We start from the raw sequence: 25,069 nt of genomic DNA, 5'->3' as shown, positions 1-25,069 counted from the left end.
TGAATTCACTACTGATTTTGTGCTGGATCATGACTGAAAAGAATTAGTGGTGGGGGGAGGTGCCTGTGAGAAACATTTTGTATAAGGCCTAGGGAAGAAGACTATGCATGTCTTTAATTATTTTTGTTCTTTCTGGCTTTACATTGGGTTGTAGTCAAAACATGCAATTTACTAGCTTAAAAAAGGCTAGGTACAGCTAACTAGGTGGTGCAGTGAGTAGAGCACAGTCCCTGAAGTCAGGAGGACCTGAGTTCAAATCCGGCCTCAGACACTTGACATGTGCTAGCTGTGTGACCTTGGGCAAATCATTTAACCCCAATTGTCTCACTTTCCCCCCCTCCAAAAATAACCCAAAACCAACAAAAAAAAAGACTGGCTTCTAACCCTAGCTAACAATTTCTTTTTAGCAAAAAGTGTTCTTGTTAAAGTATATATGAGAACAATAAACTGGCATATTACAGAAGTGTTTACAGTTCTCAATTTTGCTTGTGAAACAATGCATTCCAGTATTGTTAATCTTGATGTATTTGTTATTTGCTGATTAGAAACAGTTTAAAAGAAAATGAAGAAAGCAAGAGACAAGCAGTTAAGAACAGCAGGAAACTCGAGGAATTTCTAATCCAACTTTCTGACTGCTTAGAAATGGACATGAAGAATGAAGAGGAATTTCAAGAGCATTTAATTTCAAAGGTGCCTGTTGCAAATTTAACAAAATTTAATTTCTACAGAAATGGTAAAAAATTATGGGGGAAGAAAATTGAACTCAAATCAGGAGACCTGTCACTAACCAGCTGAGTGATCTTGATTAAGTCACTTTATATCTTTGGGCCCCATTTTCCTCATACGTTAAGTGAAAGAGTTAGACAATATGATTTTGAAGGTCTTTTTCAGTTCACTTGACTTTAGTAGGATTATATTGACTACTTAATTGTTTTTAAATATATCTGTAGGTTGGTAAATTAAATCAACAACACATTAAACAATGTTTTTTTATTAAGTGCTTTTTATGTCAGATTCCCAGATACAGTGGGAGACCTTTTTAAGCTAAGGTCTTTCCCAGGTCTCAGTTTGATTGAGGCAATGCCCATTCAGTGATTAAGAATAGGTAAGAAAATGAGACAAAGAATGATCTCTTTTACCTAGTCCAAAAAAAGAAAAGAAAAGAAATCAATCTGGGAGAGGAAGACACTCTGGGCTGAGGGCTATCTCTAGGTGTTCTGATTTATATCTTGCTGTTGGATTATATGGCTTCAGAGGAGAAAGCGAGGCTGGTGACTTTGCACAGCCATCTTTCACTTAAATCTAATTCACTTGAATGTCATGGCATCACCTCCCTGTGGTCATGGTCCTCTTTGAGAACGAAGGACAAATAACAACCACAACAATGACAGCAACAACAACAGCACAGTCACTGTGCTAAACAATCTTGACACAAATAAGAGATAATAGCAATAGTTCCTTTTACATTCTAGTGCAGGAGATAACATGTAAATGAATAGCTATATGCAACATAGATACACACAATGCATGCATGTATATATACATGCATGTATGTATTTGACTAGCCATGTGTTTTAAAGTTACATTGCCTATTCTTCCAGTTAGAAACAAAACCAAAGGAAAAATTGATCTGAATGACATTAACATTTCACTTTGAATCTTTTATAAAAGTAGGAATATAGATTGGTTAAAGTCAGCCTGAGACTTTTATATAAAAAAATTTTAACATCAGGTTGCAGGTGTCAAAATATGGTCACTATAATTAAAATTAAAGATTATTTACTTCAAATAAATAATGTGCATAGTCCTTTAGGAGTTATCTAGAAAGCTTAAAATAACTTAATATATACAATATCCCTTGGTAAGAGTCTCTAACATTCACTGGGCTTTGTAGAAATGGCATCTTTTCTCTTTCAAGCTTTTTGTCTTTGGTCTCTGTTGGGAATCTAGGTACTGTATGTATCCTAAGTAAAATCTCCCACTTGCCCATTAACCAGCACCTGCTGGTTCCATACCTATAGACCATTACTTCCACAAAGAAGGGAGAGATATACGTTTTCTCATTAGGCCAAGCTTAGTTATTATAGCTTCAAAGTCCTGAATCTTAAAAACCCAGTGCTTTAAACCATAGTGAAGGATAACAAGTTCCCACATTGGTCATGTTCAAGAATGTATCCATTATTCTGAATCTTGAGTTAATCACTTTTTTGTTAAGAGGTTGGTAGCATTTTTTGTCATTGGTCCTTAATAGAAATTCTGAAGATCAAAAAAGAGACTAACAGAATTGAATGGAAAAAAGAAAAAAAACCCTTGAATTAATAAATAAAACTAGGACCTTTTTTTGAAAAAAATTGATTTTTCAAAAGTACCTCTTACTGAAATAAGTCAACAAAGTATGTTTCTCATGGATAGGATTGACATGGTAACACAGCATACAGAGCTCTGAACTTGGAGTCAGGAAATCCTGAGTTCAAATCTGGCTTCAGATGTTTATTAGCTATGTGACCCGGGGCAAGTCACTTAACCTCTGTCTGCCTCAGTTTTCTCTTCTGTAAAATGGGGATAATAATAACACCTACCTCTCAGAGTTGTTGTAAGGATAAAATGAAGTAATATTTGTAAAGAACTTTGCAAATCATGAAGTGCTATATAAATGCTAGCTACTACTACTACTACTATATGATAATTACATGCAGGCTGTGATGCATGCAATTCCAATTACAAGTCTTATAAATACTTGATGTTCATTCCTACTGTTGTCATCTCTTTTTACATCATTGCATTAAGATAATTTCTGTACCTGTCATACTGCTGCCAGACTTGATAAGTATATGCTTTATTTTACAATTTAGAAAATGTCACTATTTCCCTAAGGCTACTCTTGGATTAATATTAATTTGACTGCTTAGTAGACTCATATCTGCAGAATTTAGAGGTTGCCTTTAAAAATGTGACCTTTCAGGCCAATGTAGCATTTGTCATTTTTGCTGCTTGAATCAGTTATCCCAATGAATTGTGTAGAGATCAGCACTTGTTCATAGAAAGCTGTGAAAAAAGTTGTTCATTTGTATTTATTATTCTCTTCAGGTTAGGGAGCTGCATAAGGAAAATGCACTTAAGAAAGAACACATTGTTACTCTTGAAGAGACTATAAATGTCCATGAGATGGAGGCAAAAGCCAGCAGACAGACCATCATGCGACTGGTTTCAGAAGTAAACAAAGAGCAGAAAAAAACTGCCTCCTGTATTGAAGAGAGAGAAATGCTGAACAAGGTACAGTATGTGAAGTGTATGTGTTTGTGTGTGTATGTGTGCGCGTGCATGTGCTTCCAGGGTTCACATTTGTAAAGTAGAGTTGGCCAATGAAGTAGGGTCATTGTTCTGAGAAGACTGACTTCATTGAGGGAAAAAAAGGCAAGCATCTCCTTAGAAATAGCTTTGGTGAGCTGTATGGCCCTGATGGAACTGAATATACCATTTATTTCTTACTAATGTGTATCATTGAAAAGTAAATGCTTCTGATAAAACATGCCTTTTTTAGTGTCATTGTAGAAAAAGAATAGTTAGTCCTAAATATTATCCAGGCAAAATAAATCACCTCATCTACCAGACTTCTGTATTGTCTGATTTGTTTGAAAACGAGAATTAAATGTGTTGTATTTTAACTCTTTTATCTTTAGCCTTGAATTTTAAAATCCTGAGACAGCAAATATTTTGTGTAAACCAATAACTGTATGCTATTAAAATGATTAGTTTCTACAATGCAAAAACTAGACTGTGTTGAAGTATTGAAGCAGTGAAACCACAGAGAAGATTAAATTGTTGTCAAAGGAGGCCATGTTTAAATATAAATGATTAGGAGAAATGAGGCAAACTTAGAGGCATTTCTACTTTATGAGAGAGGTTATATTTCAAAAGCTGAGTGAAGGGTAAAGACAGGGATGTCCATAGACAAATATAAGATAAATATATAAGGATAAATATAAGGTTATTAGTTTTGGGTGTCTCCACTTAGAACAGTGATATTCAGTTGAGACATTTTTAATTTTTTAAATTTATTTATTTATTTATTCATTTATTTAGCTATAATAGTTCATTGATAGTTGAACAGATGAAGCATTTATTAAGTACTCCCTATATTCCAGGTATTGTTCTAAGTGGGATACAAATACAAGGTATGCAATACAGTCTCTGCCATCAAGGAACTTATATTCTAGGAGGGAAGGCAAAACCTAAAGGGGAACTGGAAGGAGGAAGAGGTAGGATACCCACCAATTGGCATGGTGTAGAATTAGACAGGAAGAGACAAGGAAGCTGGGAACCTGGCAAGATAAAGAAAATGCTTACTTATCAGAGCTGAGGGACTCAGGGGCAGGAGGTAGAGTTCATAGTGAAAGTAGAACATGGTATGGACTAGGCCAGAGAACAATAGTTCTACAACACATTAGCACTTCCTCATTTCTTATTATTGTAAATTTACAGATAAAGGATCCAAGATGGCTGAGAATTGATGATATACATGATAACCTCAGAATTGAGCAGGTTACCTTGTCTGCTGTCCTTGAATTGGTTCATAGACTAATGATGTGTATGTCATTAAAACAAACATGATGCTAATTAGAAACCCAACAAACACGTTGCCAATTATTTGAACTTATTAATATTATTAATAATACAAATGTTTTTCTGGTGATATAGTATGTTTGTGAATCTCAAAGAATCAGGTTTGAGTGTAACCCCAAAGTCAATGTGAGGATTCCTGGTTATTATCCCTTATTTTTCCTTCTCATCTGAGAACCTTGCTTCATATTTACCAAAAAAATTGAGATCATTCACCAACAACTCATTCTTCTCTATTCCTTTTCATCTTGCACTATGCAGATATATTTCTCCACTACCTCTTCTCTTGCCCCTATATATGCTAAAGAGATAGTCCTTTTTCTTGCCAAGACAAACCCATCCTTGATCCCATCCCAAATTACCTCCTATCTTCTCCGTATTTCTCTTTTTATCACCCCTACTTTCTAATCTTCTGCCTCTTCCTGTCTGCTAGCTTCTTCCTTGCTTCCTATAAATGTCTTCCCTCAACCTTAAAAAGTCCTCACTTGATCTAACTGTTCATGTTAGTTATTTTCCTGTACCTTTTACCCCCTTCTCAATTAAATTTCTTGAGAAAATCATTTATACTAAGTATCTCCTCTTTTTCTCCTTTCACTAGTATCTGAAGCCTCTGTAGTCTTGTTTCTTAATTCTTTATTCACTTGAAACTGTTTACTCCAAAGTTACCAGTGGTTTCTTAATTACCAAACCTAATAATGTTTCCTCAGTCTTGACCTCTTTACGGTATATGAAACATTAGCCTCATCAAGTGGATACTCTTTTAAAAATTTTTTTCTTTTTTAATCAAATATTTTATTAACTTCTAGTTTACATAATTCATTTTCACAAGATTTTGAGTTACAAATTTTCTCCCCATTTTTCCCCTACCCACCACCTCAAAATCACGATCCCATTGGATATCCCCTCCTCCAATCTGTTCTCTCCCATATCTTCTCCTATACCCCCTCTGATTTTCCAGTGGATTTCTATGCCCCAGTGCCTGTATATCTTATTTCCCAGTTACATGTAAAATAAAATTGATAATAGTATATATATATATAAACATTTGATTTTAAAACCTTGAATTCCAGATTCATTCTCTTCCTCCCTTGTCACCCACCCTTACTGGGAAGATAAGCAATTCAATATAGATTGTACATGTGTAGCTATGCAAAACATTTCCATAGTGGATATATTGTAAAAGACTGACTATATTTCCCTCCCTCCTATTGCACCTCCCACTTGTTCTATTCTCTACTTTGATCCTGTCCCTTTTCAAAAGTGGGTGCTTCCAACTTTCCTCCCCCTAGCCTGCCCTCCCTTCCATCATCCCCCCTCTCATCCCCTTCCTTCCTACTCTCCTGTAGGGTGAGATACCCTATTTAGTGTGTATGTCATTCCCTCCCTAAGCCAAATTCAATGAGAATAAGATTGACCCATTCCCTTTTGCCTTCCTGTTCTTCCCCTCCATTGTAACCATTTTCCCTTGCCTCTTATATATGAGATAGTTTACCCCATTCTGTCTCTCCCTATCTCCTCTCATTATATTCCTCTCTCACCTCTTAATTTCACCTTTTAAGTATCATCCTTCCCTATTCAATTGGTCCTGTGCCCTCTGTCTATGTATACCTGTACACATATATACACATATTCACATATGTATTCATATGCCAATATACCCTCCTATATAGACATATATATGTATGTGTGTCTATGTATATAGACACACATTTCTATTCTCTTCAACTATTCTCATACTGAGAAAAGTTTCATAAGTTACAATTATCGTTTTTTCATGTAGGAATGTAAATAGTTCAACTTTGATAAGTTCCTTATGATTTCTTTCCCCTCTTTACCTTCTCATGCTTCTCTTGCTTCTTGTATCTGAATGTCAAATTTTCTATTCAACTCTGGTTTTTTCTTCAAGAATGCTTGAAAGTCCTCTATTCCACCGAATGACCATATTTTCCCCTGAAACATGATACTCAGGTGATTCTTGGTTTTAATCCCAGCTCCTTTGCCCTCCAAAATGTCATATTCCAAGTCCTTTGATCCCTCAGTGTAGAAGCTGTCAGATCCTGAGTTATCCTGATTGTGTTTCCACAATATTCAAATTGTTTCTTCCTGGCTGCCTGTAATATTTTTTTCTTGATCTGGTAACTCTGGAACCTGGCTATAATATTCCTAGGAGTTTTCTTTTTAGGATCTTTTTCAAGAGGTGATTGGTGGATTCTTTCAACCTCTATTTTTCCCTCTGGTTCTAAAACATCAGGGCAATTTTCCTTGAGCATTTCTTGAAAGATGATTTCTATGCTCATTTTTTGGTCATGGATTTAAGGTAGTCAAATAATTTTCAAATTATTTCTCCTGGATCCATTTTCTAGGTCAGTGGTTTTCACAATGAGATATTTCACATTGCCTTCTATTTTTCATTTTTTTGTATCTGTTTAATAGTATTTTGATTTCTCATAAAGTCACTAGCTTCCATTTGCTCCGATCTAATTCGGAAGGAATGATTCTTTTCAGTGAGCTTTTGAGATGCTTTTTCCATCTGGCCAATTCAGCTTTTTAAGACATTCTTCTCCTCATTGCCTTTTTGAGCCTCTTTTACCATCTGTGTTAGTCTGTTTTTTAAGGTGTTAATTTCTTAAGCGAGGTTGTTCACTCTCATTTCATAATTTTCTTGCATCGTTCTCATTTCTCTTCCCAATTTTTCCTCCACTTCTCTTATTTGGTTTTCAAAATCCTTCTTAAGGTCCTCTATGGCCTGTAACCAGCTCATATTTTTCTTGGAAGCTTTTGGTGCAGGAATTCTGACTTTACTGTCTTCCTTCTGATCCATGCTTTGATCCTTTTTGTCTCCAAATTGGGAGTGTAAAGTTGGATTGCTGTGCTTGGTTTGCTTCCTTTGCCTGGTCATGTTACCACTCAATTTTTGACTTTTGAACTTTTTGCCACAGTAGGACTCTGCTACCAGACAGGGGAACTTCATCCCAATCGTTGGGGTTTTCTCAGCTGCCAAAGGTATTAGTTGGGTGCCCTTTCTGAACCTCTACACTCTCTGACAAGCTGGTTGTATACCCCAGGGTCTCAACCCTAGACCCCAATTGAGATCCAAGCAGGTTAAAGCAAGAGTGATTACCCCTCAGATTGGATGCTTGGTCCCCCTACAATCTGCAGGCTAGGAGTTGAAGCTGCCATGTGGCAGCTGCACAGCTGGGTTGCCTCAGTGGCTTCTCCCTCCAGGAGATAAAGTCTGACTGCACTGCCAAACTACTGGATCCCAAAATCTACACTGCACTGACCTCTCACTTTGTTCTTAGCATCTATGGGTTGATAATTCTGGAAACTGCCACAGTTGCTGGTGATCTGAAGTTCTTCTGGCTGGTGGCTGGATAGCCCACCCTGAGGCTAAATCCTTGGTTTGTGTGGGGCTGGGGTTGGCTCCCAGACCGCTGGGCTGGCTGCTTCCTACTGGTCTGCCAGGCTGTCCTCAGCAGGAGGTTAGCTTCTCTGTGTCATTTTGTAGGTTCTATAGCTCCAAAGTTTGTTCAGAGCCACCTTTTACATGAATTGGAGTTGGTGGGAGCTGGAACACTGTGGAAGTCCTGTTTCTACTCCACTATCTTGACCACCTGGATACTCTTTTTAACCTTTTATGTAAATTATTGTAATTATTTCAAATTCTTTGCATGATTTTTTTTTAAAGAATAAAAAGTGTTATACTATGTTGGAGTCCTTTTCTTCATCCATTGAGATGATCATGTGGTTTTGAATATTTGGGCTTTCAATATGATTATCAATTTAATATTGATTGTATTCCTAATATTGAGTCATCCTTGAGTCCCTGGTATAAATTACACTTGGTTATAATGAATAATTTCTTTGATAAACCACTGCAGTCTATATAACAAAACATTATTTAACATTTTTGAGTCAATATTGCTTAATGATATTGGCCTATAGTTTTATTTCTGTGTTTTTATCTTTCCCTGATTTAGGTAGTAGGATTTTATTTGTCTCATGAAAGAATTCTGGCAGGTTACTTTCTCAATTTCTGAGAATAATTTGTGAAGTATAGGTGATAACTGTTCTTTAAAAGCTTGATAGAATTCTCCTGTAAATCTATCAGGACCAGTAGTTTTTTCCTTTGATAGCTCCTTTATAGCTAGATATATTTGATTTTCTGAGATTGGGCTATTTAAGATCTCTACCTGGTCTTCTGATATTTTGAGTATTTCATATGTTTGGAGGCATTAGTTTATTTCTTTTATGTTCTTAGCTTTGTTAGCTTATAACTATCTGTGCACAATATGTTGTGTTTATTCTTTTTATTTCTTCTGGTTTTGCTATGATTTTATCTTTCTCACTTACTATTTTATTGACTTGATTTTCTGCTCTCTTCTTTTTAATTAGATTAATAAATGCTTAGCAATTTTATTATTTTTCAAAGAACCAGCTTTTAATTTTATCAATCAATTTCAAGACTTTTTGTTCTAATTTGCCCATTTCCCCTTTAATTTCTAATATCTCTTCTTTTGTACTTATTTTAGGTTTGTATATTTGTTGACTTTTTAATTTTTAAAAATACACATTCAATTAATTAATCTTTTTATATTTTCTTTATGTATGTTAGTAGGAGATATATAATTTTTCCCCTAAAGACTACTTTGGTTGTATCCCAGAAATTTTGGCATGTTGTTTCATAATTATTATTTTCTTTTACATAATTATTCATTGCTTCTATGATTTATTCTTTTACCCACTCATTATTTAGGATTTTTTGGTTAAGTCTCCATTTTGGTCCATGTCTTTTGTTTGTGGTTCCTGAAACAATTACTATTTTTATTGTGTTATGGTTTTTAAAGGACTATTTCTGACTTTATACATTTGTTTACAATATATTTGTACCCTGGTACATGATCAGTTTTTGTAAAATTTTCATACAATGTTGAGAAATATGTATATTCTTTTGCTGTCCCATTTAGAAGATGCCATAATTCTTTTAACTGTAGTTTCCTAGTGATTTGTTCTTTTTGTTTATTTTTCTTTTAGACTTAAAACAAAACTTAGAGAGGAATATTGAAATCTTCTATTACTATTATGTCTTCTTGTAGCTCAGGTAATATTTCTTTTTTTTTTTTTTGGCCTTTTGGAAGGCAATTGGAGTTAAGTAGCTTGCCCAAGGTTACATGGCTAGTTTGTTTGTTTGTTTGTTTTGGGTGTGTGTGTTAAGTGTCTGAGGCCGCATCCGAACTCAAGTCATCCTGACTCCAGGGCCGGCACTTTACTCACTGCACCACCTAGTCACCCCTCAGGTAATATTTCTTTTGTGAATTTGAAGGCTAGCATATAAGTTTATTACTGATATTGGTTTGTTTTCCATGGTTCCTTTCAGCATAATATAGTTTCCTAACCCCCTTTTTATTTTTTAAATGTTTGTTTTAGCTTTGTCGTATAGTATGATTCCAACTCTTGCTTTTTTTGCATTCACTTGATACATAGTAAATGTTTTTCTATCCCCTTATTTTTATTTTGTTTACATACATATATATATATACACACATACATTCATAATGCACATTTAATAAAAAAATGTGTTTCTTGTAAGCAACAAATTTTAGAGTTTTGTTTTTATATCCAATATGTAACTGCTTTTCATTTTATTATGCTATTTAGCCCTTTTAAATTTAAAGTTATAGAAATTAGGTTTATATTTTCCTCTATCTGCCTCTAATATATTTTTTTAAGTTACGATTTTTTCCTTCTTCTGCTATAGACATAGTACTATGTTCCTTCAGTTGTTTTACTTTAATCTTTTGTTTTTTTAAGGCAGCTCTTTTTCCTGGCTCTCCTTCCCTCACTCCTGTTCCCTCTTTTTTTATTCCTTTCCTTTTTTGGGTTTTGCTTGTCCTTTCCTGCTTTTATCTGGTTATATAATTCTTTCCCTCCTTTCCCCCCTCTCAGTCTAGTAGATTCCCTTTTCCTATTCATAATTTTTAAAAAGTTCAATTTTTACACCCCTTTTCAAAAAGATTTCTCACATTCTTCATTATCCATTCTTTCTGTCTACTCTGGAACTTCATTCTCTGATTTATGACCCCTATAATTATCTGTTCTCTTTTCTGTATTCCTCATGTAATCAGGACTTCTAAGATATCCATTCTAGTCTCTCCCCTCTAGGAAGGATGGATGCCCCATGGATTCCTCTTTTCCATTGTGCCTCACTTCCAAAGCAATGCCAATTATTCAAGTGTTAGAGAGGACAGTGACTCATGGTAGGCCCCCTTCCTCACAATGTCTCTGATTAGGCAGCCCATTACTGATTAGACTTTCCTCTAATTACTTCCCCCCCCCCCCCCAATCTCTTCCTTGGGTTCATGCTCTATCACTCTACCATGTTCCAGTTGTCTTCAGCAATTCTACATCTCCCCTCCTGAGTAGACTTGTGAAGTCCAAAATTCCTTAGACTACACCCAGCACAAGGTTCCCATCTTTCTTTATCCATAAGAGCATTCATCAGTGGAACCTCTCCCTCTTCCCCACCAAAGCAAGGCTTCCTTCCTCCCCATCCCTTTTTAATTCTTCCTCCCTCATCCTCATTCACTCCCTCTGTAAACTCCTTTCTTTCTGAAATCACTTTCCCCTTATAGCTATCTTTTTGATTTGAACCCAGCATATAATATACCCCCATCCATCTCTTTGTTCCCCTCTCCCTTTCTTTCACTTCCTATTTTGTAATATATTCCCACAAATCATTGATTCATCTTTAGACAAGATGTTGGCATAATATGTCCACTATATACCATAGACTCACCTCTTCACTGTTACCTCCACTGAACTTCCACCTTTACCCCATCTCCTTGTGTACATTTAAAAAGAAGTTTCTTACTGGTCTCTCCACTCTCACTCTGTTGCTGTTGCCATCCTTAGCTGCTGAATTTATTCGCTCCACCCTCATGCATTTCTGTTGTTTAGGTTGTTCAAGAAGCAAATAATCTCTTCAGTTATGTTTTTCTTTCTAAACATGTTTCAAGCACCTCTTTATTATTGAGTGTTCATCTTTTTTTCATTTATAGTGCAGCCTAGATTCGCATGGTGGGTCACCCTGAGCTGCATATTGACTTCCATTGCTCTTTACAATATATAATTCCATTCCCACCTGAATTTTCTGGTAGGCACAGAATAGTTTAGCATTATTTGAATTTCATCTCCTTGGTGCTTAATAGTTTTTCTTCTGATTGTTTATACAACTTGTTTCTGATTTGAATTGTTAAATATAACCACTATATTTTTTGTGATTTTTTTGCTGGTTTTTCTGAAGGTGATCTATGAATTCTTTCAATTGGTATTTCCTTTTCTGTGTCCAGAAATTCTGGACAGTTTACTTGTATTATTTCCTTCATTTTGATGCTAAGGTTTTTTGTTCTGTCCTGTACTTCTAGGAGACCTGTGATCCTTAAATTGTTTCTCTGCATCCTGTCTTTGAGATCAGTATGTTTTACTTGCATAGTTCCTTTTAATGTTATTGTTTCTTTTTTCAGATTGTCCTTCACTTCTGTATATTTGAATTCCCAGTCTATTGTTCTTTTTCTTTTTTTGTTTCCTTTGGTGAAGACTTGACATTGCAGATTTCTCCTTTTCTGTTCTTCTCATTATTTTGGCTGTGCAGGCTTTAAATTCTACTCTCATGTTTTTCACTTCTCTTTTGAACTACTCAGTAATATTGTATTGTGGTTCTGTGTTTTTACATTCCACAGGGTCTTCTGTCTCATTGAGTATTGGATTGTTTTCTTTTTCTTTTTTTCAACATTTCTTCATGGATATCTGAACTTCTTTACTGTATCTGGAGGCCAAATATCCTTCTGTTGTTAATGTTTTCCCTGATGATTTATCTTTTTAATGTTCAAGTTCTTTGAGTTTTCTTCTCCTTGAGATCTTTGGTAAATTCGGTCCCCCCCCCTCCCCCGCCCACCCTTATGATCCTCTATTCATTTTCTGATTGTGTCTCCTTTGATGGTGGTTTCCTTGGGGAAAGATCTCAGACTCTTTCCGTGCTGGGCAATTTACTATTCACCAGCTTTTTTCCCAAGTGATTTTTGGGTGCTTAGAACTGCCCCAGCTGGATAATGTGCTCTTTGCTTCACTCAGTGCAGTGCTTCACAGCATCTCTCCTCCCCACTGGCCCTTGCCCCCCCACCCCCCCCCCCCCCCCCCCCCCATATCCTGTCCTTGTGTCCTGTCTGACTCCCTCTTCTCCTAAGTTCTCTGACCTGGCACCAGAAGTTCAGAGAACTGTCACACTGGTGTCATGGGTTTTTCCATTCCAATACTGGCAGTTTAAAGTTTTGAAGCATTGATGATATGGGGTTGTCTCCTTCCAACCCCTACCTCCAAGAAGTTTAGTGCTTTATCAGCACTGGTGCCTTGGGTCATCTGCTGTGGTGCTAGATTTTTGCCACAGCTGGAGCAAACTTCCATACCTAGGAACTAAGTTCTCTGTGGCACTGGAAAGAGGGAGGGGGTGACCAAGATATGAGGGAGGGGTGGATTTTGTAGCAAGCCCATGTGTCAGGTACTTGACTGATAGTGTAGTTTCACTGTGGTAGTATGGAAGGTGGAGGAGGGGTGCTGAGTTAGCCTAGAGTCAATGAATATCAGATCATTTTTTTTTTAAGCAATCGGGAGTTAAGTAACTTGCTCAAGGTTACACGGCCAGTTATTTCTGGGTGTGGTGCTAAGTATCTGAGCCCAGATTTGATCCCCAGGTCATCCTGACACTGGAGCCAGTGCTCTTACTTGCTGAGCCACCTGGCCACCCCTAAGCAATTGGGGTTAAGTAACTTGCTCAAGGTTACATGGGCAGGTGTTTCTGGGTGGGTGCTAAGTGTCTGAGCCGGGATTCGATCCCCAGGTCATCCTGACACTGGAGCCAGTGCTCTTACTCGCTGTGCTACCCGGCCACCCCTTATCAGATCATTTTTTAAACCTTTTGGGTTTTGGTTTCCTAGACCAGAAGTGGGGAATCTGTAGCCTTGAGGTCACGTGTGACCATCTAGATCCTCAAGTGCAGCCCTTTGCCTGAACACAGACTTTACAGAACAAATCTCCTTAATAAAAGGATTTGCTCTGTAAAACTTGGACTCAGTCAAAAGACCAAGGACCTAGAAGGCCACATGTGACCTTAAGGCCACAGTTTCTCCACCTTTGTCCTAGACCATGAAGATGACTGAAGTCTCTTTATCTCTGGCACATGATTTCTATTTTGGAGAGACTTGAGAGGTTGTAGGGATCAGAAAAAATGTCTAGTTCCATTTTGTTACTCATGTGGCCCAGAATTCCTGATTCTCTTTTAGTTGGTTTCAAGTCTCTCCCTACTTCAATCCATCCTCCACTCACTTGCTGAAATGATCTTCCTGAAGAGTAGGTATAATGTTATCCCCCCATCCCCTCAGTAAATGCCAGAGGTTCCCTATTACTCACAGGATCAGATATAAAGTCCTCTGTTTCATGTTTGAAGTCCTTCACTATGTGTTCCCTTCCCACCTTTCTAGTTTTCTTCTATTTTACTCTCCTCCATGTACTCTATGATCTGGTTACATTGACTGACTTGATACTCCTCACATATGAAACTTCGTGTCTGGACTCTTCCTTTCATTGACTGTCCCTCATTGTTTAGAAATCTTTCCCTCCTCTCCTCTCCCTCTTTGCTTCCCTGGTGTATTAGCAAGCATCCTAGCACACCCAGGATGGCCTGCTAGCACAGGTTCTTTGATCTGCTTTTCTAAAGGAGAGACAACTTCAAAGGGGTCAACAATTTTACTTTAATTAAACATATATATATATATATATATATATATATATGTCATTCACTAGTTCAGGGGAAAGGTCAGCACCTTGAACGTGGAGAAAATAAAAGCAGAGAAGTAAAAAGGTCAAGGTCATTCACTAGTTCAGGGGAAGGGTCAGCACACTGACCATGGAGAAAATAGGAGAAGTACAACATAGAGAAATTAGTACAGAGATCCAACAGGTAAGGCTCTAGCTGTCTAAACAAAGTAATACAGCTACCTGCATATACCACCACACCGGGAGATCAGCAACATCTGAGTAGTAGTAGTGGAGGGGAAGGGGCTCCATCCAGGGAATCAAAAGGTCCTTCTCATAAGCAAGCCCCCCCAAAGCAAAATCTCACCCCTTTCAGCTAATAAATAGACTCAGATCCAGAAGGAATACAACCCTTGTGACTTAGTGCCCAATTAGCTTAGTACCAAAAGGCGTGGAAAGCTTTCCTAGAAGCAAGCTTCCCCCTAAGCAAGCTTCTCCTCCAATGGGCTCTGTGTGACTCAGGATACATCACAGCTGTGATTGAAATACCTGTGTACCTTTACACCTGGGAACATGGCTCCTGTTCCAAGGAAAAAGGGGATGCATGTGGTCACAAGGGTCTATTAATGGATGGGGAAGATCTTCATATTCCATTAACATTACACCCAGCTTCCTTCAAAACTTAATTCAAACCTGATCTTCTAAAGGAGGCTGTTCCTTCCACTCCCCTCTTCCCTCCAGAGCCTTTGCTCTGAGATTATCTTCCATCTACTCTGTATATATCTTGTACCTAGCTAGTTATTCACACATTATCTCTTCTAATAGAACGTGAGCTCCTGAAGGGCAGCAACTGTGGTTTTGCTTTTCTTTACTAAGTGCCTGACACATAGTAACAATAAATACTTGTTGACTGATTGTTCTGATAAATACAAAGTGTGAAAATACCTAGAAGAAGGGATCCATCATAATGGATCTCTGGGAGAACATGAAAGGAATCTTATAGTGTGAGAAGCTATGAATGGGCTTTGAGCTATACCCATGAAAGGAATACACATGTTGATGAGATCATAGATCCATTGAATGAAAGAAAGAATGAATGTGTGTGTGTGTGTGTGTGTGTGTGTATAAAAGGACTTTTATTAAGTTCTAGGCACTGTGTTATACACTAGGAATATCAGCTCAAAAAGTCTGACAGTTCCTGCCCTCAAAGAGCTTACATTCTAATAAAGTAGGACAATAAATATGAGATGGTATTAAGTGTGCAGGACAGGAGATGGGTAGGGAGAGGGGCAGAGTAGCAGGCAGATGATAAGCTGGTCTGTTTTGATGATTGGATAAGATGAGAAGGTGAATGAAGCATAGTCTGATTATTCGGGGGGGGGGGGTTGCCTGTTACACATAGTGGGCTAGGTAAATTTATATTCATTCACTCACCAATAAAACCAGCTTTATTGTCCTAATTTACTGTCCTAAGGGAGGAATTAGAAAGATGAGTGGATTAACTTTTCTAGGGACTGGGGATTTGTATTCTGAGTATCTTCTGCAGAGATTGAGACACAGGATGGAGACATTAGGCATGTGGCAAAACCCTCCAGTAGATATATGAATGGATGGCAAAGGGGAAACTTTGATGTTTTGAGAACTAGGGCCAGCTGCTAGTGGACTAAGTAAGTTTGTGTTAATTAGTCACCGAATGTGGTGTCTGGGCCCTAAGGCCCCTTGAAATATTAAGAACATGGTTACATAAATTAATAAAAATTTTATGTCACAATGATTTCTTTCTTTTTTTTTAAAGCAATCGGGGTTAAGTAACTTGCTCAAGGTTACATGGCCAGTTATTTCTGGGTGTGGTGCTAAGTATCTGAGCCTGGATTTGATCCCCAGGTCATCCTGACACTGGAGCCGGTACTCTTACTCACTGAGCCACCTGGCCACCCCTCTCACAATGATTTCTAAAGAAGGAATTACAAATGACTATAGATTTAATACTTAATAGAATGATAAAAATTCATCAGTAGTTCTTAATTCTGCTATGTCACACTGTTTCTAATCTTGCTTTTATTTCTTTATTCACAAAGCTTACTATGTGTAAAGTGCTGTGCCAACTGCTGTGAGGGTCAGAAGAATAGGACAAAGCCTTTGCCTTTGTGGATTCTAAGTCTAGCAGGAAACATAAAGCTGCATCAAAAACAATTGATACTTAGTATGGGAAGCAGAGATCCAGTGTGGTATGATGGAGAGGACACTGGGCTTGACATCAGGAGAGTTTTAACCCTCTTGCCTCTCATATTGCCTGTGTGACCCTTGTAAGTCACTTAATTTCTCTGAACCTCAGGTTTCTCATTTGTAAAATGGAAATAATAAAGAATAAAAAAGAAAAAAAAGCAGGTTTGCAAAGTGAACCAACATGTAAACTGAGTCAAAAGTACATATGATATTCCATATCTATAGATCCCCCCAACACTACAAAAAAGGGAGTTTATCTCTTATCTCTTCTTCTAATTACATGGCGATTTATTGCTGTTGTTCTTCCCATTTACATTGCTGTATGTTTTGTGTCTATAATTTTGCTGGTTCTGCTTCCTTCATCCAAGTCTTCTCTTGCTTTTCTACATTCTTCATATTTATTAATTCTTATGGTACAACAATATTGCATTCATATATCCTAATTGTTCAACTATTGCCTAATTTGTTAAACTATTCCCTAATTTACTTCCAATTCTTTGCCAATACAAAAGTGATGCTATTTATATTTTAGTGTGCATGGGATCTTTCTTTTTATTTTTAATCTCCTATGGGCATATTGCTGGTGATGGACTCTCTAGGAAAAAGAATGTTGACATTTTAATCATTATCTTAGTGTAATTTCAGGTGGCTTTCTCAAATAATTGGATAAATTCACAGCCATTCTAACATTGATTGTGCCTATCTTTTGTCATTATTTCAATCCTTTTAAAAGTAGACATTGGTCCCACTTGATCTAAAGTGAACAAAAATTATAACCTTTGTTGCCTTTGTGTATCTCTAATTCGTCCCTGCACCCCTACCCCATGGTCAATTAATGCTGATTTTTGACAGGTATTCTCAGTAATGTCCTTCAATATTCAATTCAAATTTAATGCTTCAATGTATCTTTGATTTAATTAGTGTGTACATTCCTTACAATGGTAGAGATTGCATTTTGTTATATCTTTTCATCCCGTCCAAAGAGATCTTGTTTATGTCTTACTGTAAATCCTTCATAAGGTATCCTTACAACATGATAAGGTTCTTCCTCTGGATTTCTTGACCTTGTGTGGATACCAGTGGATTCCATAGACTGTCCATTGGTTATCTCTCATTACATGATCATTTTATCTTCTTTTCCAATCATACATTTATCTGATAATAGAAATCCTTTGTATTGCTCCAGTGACTTCCCAAATGCCTCCAGGATAAGACACCAATACTTCTGTTTGGTATGTAAAGCTCTTTATAATCTGGTTTCTGCCTACTTTTCCAAGTTTATTGTATATTTCTTCCTTTCATGTACTCCACAGTTCTATTGAACTGACATTTTTACTTCTTTACCATATATAAAATTCTATCTCCACCCTTTATGCCTTTGCATAGGCTGACTCTATGCCTGGCATACCCTCCCTGCTCATCTCTGCTTCAGGGAATTTCTATTTTTGTTCAAGGCTCAGATCATCCCAATCTCCTCTCCTGTGCCTTCCCTATCAGAAATTACTTAGTATTACTTTGCATCATCTGTGTTGTTTCCCCCATATAGAGGCTGAGGGCCAGGACTGTTTTCTCTGGTGCATAGTAGCTTCTTAATAAATGCTTGTCAAATAAATGAATAGTTGAATATGTCTCTGATGCAATTCTTTATTAGTAACATGTTGCAGATTCTCCATTGCCCTTTAGGTGATGTACAATTTGAATTCTTCAGAAACTTTGGTATTTGATGACTCATAGCCATAAAGCATCAACAGAAGAATACTAATGTTAAAAAGAAGGGTCTTTATTTAAGGAAGAAGCTAAATGGGATCATCAAAATCACTGTATAATTTTTCTAAGATGATTCAGTTAGCTTTCTTCTTCCTCTTCAACTCTGATCCCTGTTCATCTTATAATCGCAGTGTCTGTCCAAGATATGTCTATTATTGAACCAGGTTGATGAGCAGTTCATTCAGTTACTTATTATGGGCTGCACTTTTTATCCACTTGATTTTTCCTGTGTAGATAGGGCCAATTCTTTTGAATGATTGTAGATTTCATTTAGGAAATTCTAAAATGTCAATAATCACCAGATATTTAACCAAGTTTGTATTTGTGCTGCCGTTAGATGATAGAAATCTGCTATTGACCAGTGTGTTAAAAATACCAGTTCAATGTAGCAAACACAGTAAATAGCTCCCAGTCAAGGAATACCTTATTTGGAATTTTGGAGGCTAGCCTGCATTAGCTGCATTTACTAAAGAGTGTCTCAATAGCTCATTTTCCAAAAAGTCACAAATTTATTCCCTTTCCTTTCGATGCTTTGCTTATAAGTGAGTATACAGCTTTGCTTCAACTTTGAAAATACATTTAACTTTGGGATGGGTCCAAGAAGATGTTTCTGCCAAAGTATCTATTTTTAAAGAAACATTTTTACAAGTGGCTAGAAACTTGCATTTTATAATAAAGTACTCATTCATTCATAAAGACTGTAACAAAAAGTACAACCAGAGTTTTGCTGACCTATAAATGTTCATAATTTCAGATATTTGTGTTTTATTGTTTCTTTTGAGCTCATTTCTATGATGTTCCTAATTATTAAACCTGATACTTTATTTATAATACACTAAAGACAGTCAGCTGTTCTTTAAAAAAAAGGTTTTTTTTAGTCATTTATTATTTAGTCATAATAAAAACATTTTGAAAATAACTATTAAAGACATATTACTAATGTAAAAACTTCTCTTTCCTATTTTAAAGATAACTTAAAACTGAGAAAATCTTTTATTTTATGGGAGGTATGCATGTTTCTATAGATTCTAGAGGTCCAGATCAGTGGGCCAGAAAGTTAGATATCTTTGATTCAAACATGTCCTTGTCAGTCATATTATTTCTTAATTCTATCTAGCTATTGCCTTCTTCACTGGATGAAGAGATTGTGGATGTGAGCTACATTTTAAGAGACTAGATGAGGCATATGGAAGAATTTTCTGACAGTTTTATTTAGGTTAGATAATGGGATTGACTAGTAAAGGAGGGTTAAGAATTTCTTTCTATGGGGACGTTTCCTCTCTCTTTAAAGTTTTCAAGATAATTATTCCAGAAGCATTTTTTCTTTATCACCAGTCCTGACTTCCTGCCTCTCATTGTCCCCATCCCTAACCACACCCCCCTCCCAAGGTGCTCTGGGTTCCATTCTATAGATATGGCCTTCACTGCCAAAAGTTACCTCCTAACAATTTGCCTAGAGTCTTCTTCTCCCAAGAACCTATGAAGGACATCTTGGACCTGCATCTTGCCTTGGGAACTTTTGAATGTACACACAGTCCTATTTGTTGATCTTAACTATGGGGAAAGATGTGGTCAACTGACAGACAATTTTAGAAATGTTACAAAGGCCAAATTCCATCTAATCCTGCCATATATAGCCATATTTTGAGGATATGATTTGATCCCACAACACATCCAAACCTGTGTAATAATGATCCATTGTTGTATTAGGATTGTACTTGATTTTTAAAATATTTGAATTGTAATGGATTTATAAATGAGCCCCTCACTTTAGTGCCTTATCTTGATATGAAGATAATCTAGAGCAGTGGTCTTCAAAATAGAAACTGTGACTTCACCCCAAGGGTAGTATGCCGTGACTCTAAGGGGTGCATAATAATAACAATAATAATAGCCATCATCTTCATAGCACTTTAAGGTTTGCAAAGAGATCCACACATCTTCACCACAACCCTATGAAGTAGGTGCTTTTTATTATTGTGTAATCATTTGTAGAGTAGGAAGATGTGTTTTATATCACTATCCCCAGAATATCCGCTTGTGGGCTTATCTTCAGCATAAGTATTCCACCCCCTTCCCCATTATAACTTAATATTTTACTTACTCTGCTGCTGGCCTCCCCTGCTTCAGGCGTTGGTCTCTCAGAAAGGTGGTTCTAATCTACTGATGACCCAGGGATATATTTGTATCTATATCTAAATATATATGTATGTACATAGTCACACACAAATGCTACCATAATGCATACATAGATGCACATGTGTAGAAAAGTATTTTTTAAGTTCTTACTATATGTCAGGCAATGTCAAGGAAGGTAAGATAACTCTTTCTCTTAAGGAAATCATATTCTAATTAGAGTAACTATTATATATACATGCATATATGTGTATATATACATGTGTGTATACATACATATACATTAGGTATATAATATATGTATATTAAAATGTGTGTCAAGGCAAATGAAAAACTTAAAAATGTTGTGAAAGAGCAAATAAAGGCTATTTCCTTTATGGATACTCTGAGCTGTTTGGACTGTGGTGGTCTGGGTTGGAGAGGCTTGCTCCTAGTCACTCTTATTTCCTTTTCTGTGAGAAAAGTGAGGCTCACTGGGAGAGGAGATAGAAATGATTGATTCTGAGTAACTCTAAATTACTTAGTGCTGTAAGTTGGAAGGTCCTTAAAGATTTCTTTGGGAAGGAGGGAAGAATTTTTTTTTGGCCTTAAATAGTATTTTATTTTTTCCCACAATTACATATCAAAAAATTTTTTAGCATTCTTTTTTATAAGATTTTGAGTTCCAAATTTTTCTCCCTCTCTCCTTCCCCTCCCCTCTTCTGAAAATGGTAGGCAATTTGATATAGTTTATAACATGCTATGCTATCATGCAAAATGTATTTCCATATTCATCACAGTTGTGGAAGAAGAAACAGATCAAAAGGGAAAAAAAACCATGAGAAAGAATAAAGTTAAGAAAATATGCTTTGGGGGCAGCCAAGGTAGCACAGTGAGTAAGAGCACCGGCCCCAGAGTTGGGATGACCTGGGATCGAATCCGGGCTCAGACACTTAGCACCCACCCAGAAACACCTGGCCATGTAACCTTGAGCAAGTTACTTAACCCCAATTGCTTTAAAAAAATATGCTTTGATTTGCATTCAGAGTCTATCAGTAGAGGGAAGAGTTTTTATGACTATAGGTTCTAGTGCATATCTAGTCTCAATGTTTTCTTGAGTTGAATAAAACTTGTCTTATACTCATCCTGAATGTTTAACGGAGAGCTAAGAGCTATTTTGGTGGGAGAAAAATAATCCAGATCGTGACAAAAGCCCAAACTGTATCTGAGTCTGTCATGTCTGGGATTGGGGGCCACCTGTGATATGGGTTAACAGTAATAATTCATCTCTCTCTTTCTGTCTCTGGCAATTACACAGCTTAGTAAGTGTTGAGTGTCTAAGGCCAGGTTTGAACTCAAGTCCTCCTGACTCCAGGGATGGTGCTTTATCCATTGTACCATCTGGTTTCCCCAATAACCATTTCTATAACACTTTGAAATTTATATGGCCCTTCTCAAAGTGACCCTGTGAGGTGCATACAGCATTGGATTCATATTTTTTCATGTACCAAACCAAGTGCAGGATTTGATAGGGTCTCTTAGGTCTTTGTCATTAAGGAGTCAAATAACTGCATGCTATCTCAATTGGGGTTTGAAATTTTGTCTGTATTATTTTTCTAGTAAAGGTTGTTAGATGATCAAATTTCTAACTCTTGGTGAGTTTATAATCTATAACATTAAACTCAATGCTAGGCTATTCTGTGGGATTTTTGTAAATAGCACAGTTATTCTAATGAAAGGCAGTAAGGTATATAGTAGAAAGAACAATGAATTGAGTCAGAGGACCTGTGTTTGACTTGTGGTTTTACCATTTACTAGCTATATGACTCCAGATAATTCATTTCCCCTGTCTGAACCTTCATTTCTGCATCAATAAAAGTGATATTCCTTGTACTACCTAGCGTATAGAGTTGTTTGATTAAAGTTATTTGAAAACTATACAGTGCTGTAGAAATGTGTCTGACACATAGTATATGCTTAATATGCATTTACCTATGGTTATTCAAAACTTTTGAGTGGGTCACTTGGCTGACCATACAAAATTGACCATTTTTGCATCCCAAGTGATTTTTTTCTTCCACATATAAAAGTCCCTTATTATGTATTAATGTTGTATTCGAAACTTTAGGGTGATTGGATGTGAATTTGTTTTCTTAGCCTAACTAACTGGTAATCTCAATATTCTGATTACTTCCCCTTATGGCCCCCCCCCCATTTTATTTAGTATATTTAAGTAAATATATTACTGCTGAGGCTAGGAACTATAATTAACAATTCATCATGTTTCTTGATGAAAGCAAGTCTGCAAATTGTTGAAATATTCTAATTATGAGGAAGTATCCTTGGTTTCTTACTTTACTACCCATAATTTAATTAGTAATCACAGTGGGGCTTTTCTGAGAGGATTGCTTTAGAATGGCAAAGAGGAAATGAAGCCAACTATTGCCAGCAACTTAAAAGACAAGGCATTTTTAGAAAAGGATTCTAAAATTAGTTCAGTTATTACCCCTGGGACATAGGCACCTTAACTGCTCATTCACTTTTTGAATTTCCTTTTATATGAGCACATAGAATTTAGATGACTTAAAAATCAGTTTTTGTATTTGAGTATCTGTGTCTATATACGTGTGTGTGTGTGTGTGTGTGTGTGTGTATGTATGTGAGAGAGACAGAGAGAGAAATATATATATATATATCAGTCCAGTAAATCATCTAATAGTCTATCTTCCATAATATTCAAGACAAATTTTTGTATTCCCCCACCTTGAACCTATTTATTTCACACATCACTTCTCCTTTTTCTAATCTCATAGTACAGGGAAGGTATTTTTAAAGAGAGGCAATGGGTTGTAGTAGAATAGTGCTAGCTTTGAAGTGAGAAAGACCTAGGTTTAAGGTGCCCTCTGACTCTTACTAGTTGGATGACTATGAATAGATAAATCACAAAATCTCCCTGAACCTCAGTTCCTCCAGCTGTATAAATGAAGATAACACTTGCAGTAGCTACCCCAAAGGGAATATTCCAAGATGTAAAGAAGCTAATATAGGCAGAGTGCCAGGAAAACTTTAAAGTACTACATAAATATCAGTTGTCATTAAATCCTCCAGTGGTCACCTGCTTTTATAAAGCAGGAGGGCAGATGGTGAAAATCACAAGCTATGATCTGTCAGGCCTTAATAGTCTAGTCATGGGTATTACCTTTTATTCATGAAGCTCCATTTTGATTTTAGAACTTACTTTCCTAAACACAACTGTAAGACTTTTATAGGTTGATTAATCAGTCAATGATTTTTATGTACATGTGCTTTTTATAAACAGAAAGCACTTTTTCCAAGGTATAGCTTTTTGCTTTTTAAATTTCTTTTTAAAAAAGTCTTCTGGATCTTTTTGTTGTGCCCAAACCCAAATTACCCTGATTTGAAGCCCACCATTAAGCCCCTTTATATATTTGTCTTTGTCTCTATCCTATACCCTGTAATAGCTAGAAATAGCTTAAGGCATAGTCTTGGGTATTGCCCAAGGTGTAGCCCTGGGGTTATGGCACAAGTTTATCTTAAGAAGAGACCATCCTGTTCTGTTCTGCTGACCAAGCAGGGTTCCCACACCCTGTATCCAGAACATGACCCCTAACCTGTCCCCATTACCCATTGACCCTACACCCTGTGCCCTCAACCCTGTTCAGGAGGGAGTCCTTTGTTCCAGGAAAAGTTGAACTCTTGTACCATATTTTCAAATTAGCCCTGAACTATAGATCTAACCAATGGCAATTCTTGGCTTCTGTATGTCATTGCTGATGCTAGCTCCCCTCTCTAATTGTGGTTTTAGCCTTTATAAGCACTGTGTGTACCCCAATTTGAGGCTGCCTGATTTGAGTTTATATGTCAGGCAGTCACGAACTTAATTAATAAATCCACACCTAAATTTACCTTGAACCCAGGTCTCAGCTTGCTCTTATTCTCTGCACAACATTTTCATTGTATTCATATAACAGGGTAAACAGAAGAGCACAGTTGGCTTTTCTCACAATATGTTATTTTAGTTATTCTATTAACTTCCCCCTCCCCCCCGCAAAAAAAGACCTATTATTTCATTGGTATCTAAACCTTCTGTGCAACTTAAGAGTCTGAGAGAGTTTCCTGGGGGCACTGAGAGAAAGGGTGTCTTGCCCAGTGTCACATAGTCAGTATATATCAGAGGTAGGACCTAAACCCATATCTTCCTGAGTTCAAAATCAGCTCTCTATGCAAGAGTGGGGAACCTGTGGCCTGCAAGCCACATGTGGCCTGGAAGTGGCAGGTTCCCCACCATTGCAGTAAGTCATGCTGCCTCTCATTATATTCTTTAAATTATTTTTTACAGACAATCATTTTTTCTCCCAATCTCTCTTTCTTCCTTCCTCTCCCCCTCCCTTTCTTTCTTTCTCACTCTTTCTTTTTTCTCTCTCCCTTCCTTCCTTCCTCCCTCCTTTTCTTTTCTTTCTTCCTTCCTTCCTTCCTTCCTTCCTTCTCTCTCTCTCCCTCTCTCTCTCTCCAT

General features: G+C 36.9%; 1 protein-coding gene across 1 annotated transcript in view; it reads left to right on the top strand.

The window, feature by feature from the left end:
* CCDC170 (coiled-coil domain containing 170) overlaps window positions 1-25,069 on the top strand; it is a 113,472-nt gene that overhangs the window by 33,290 nt on the left and 55,113 nt on the right. Inside the window, exons 4-5 of the mRNA XM_069069664.1 lie at window positions 546-690; window positions 3,088-3,273. Coding sequence (XP_068925765.1) covers window positions 546-690; window positions 3,088-3,273 — 331 coding nt within the window. The remainder of the gene's footprint in view (window positions 1-545; window positions 691-3,087; window positions 3,274-25,069) is intronic.

This window comes from Petaurus breviceps, unplaced genomic scaffold, assembly GCF_028583685.1.
Source record: "Petaurus breviceps papuanus isolate PSGF00001 unplaced genomic scaffold, PetGlider_PUasm1.0 90784, whole genome shotgun sequence".
In the NCBI taxonomy this organism is placed as follows: domain Eukaryota; kingdom Metazoa; phylum Chordata; class Mammalia; order Diprotodontia; family Petauridae; genus Petaurus; species Petaurus breviceps.
Note: the sequence above shows the minus strand (reverse complement) of the source record. Positions and strands in the feature narration are given on the sequence as shown.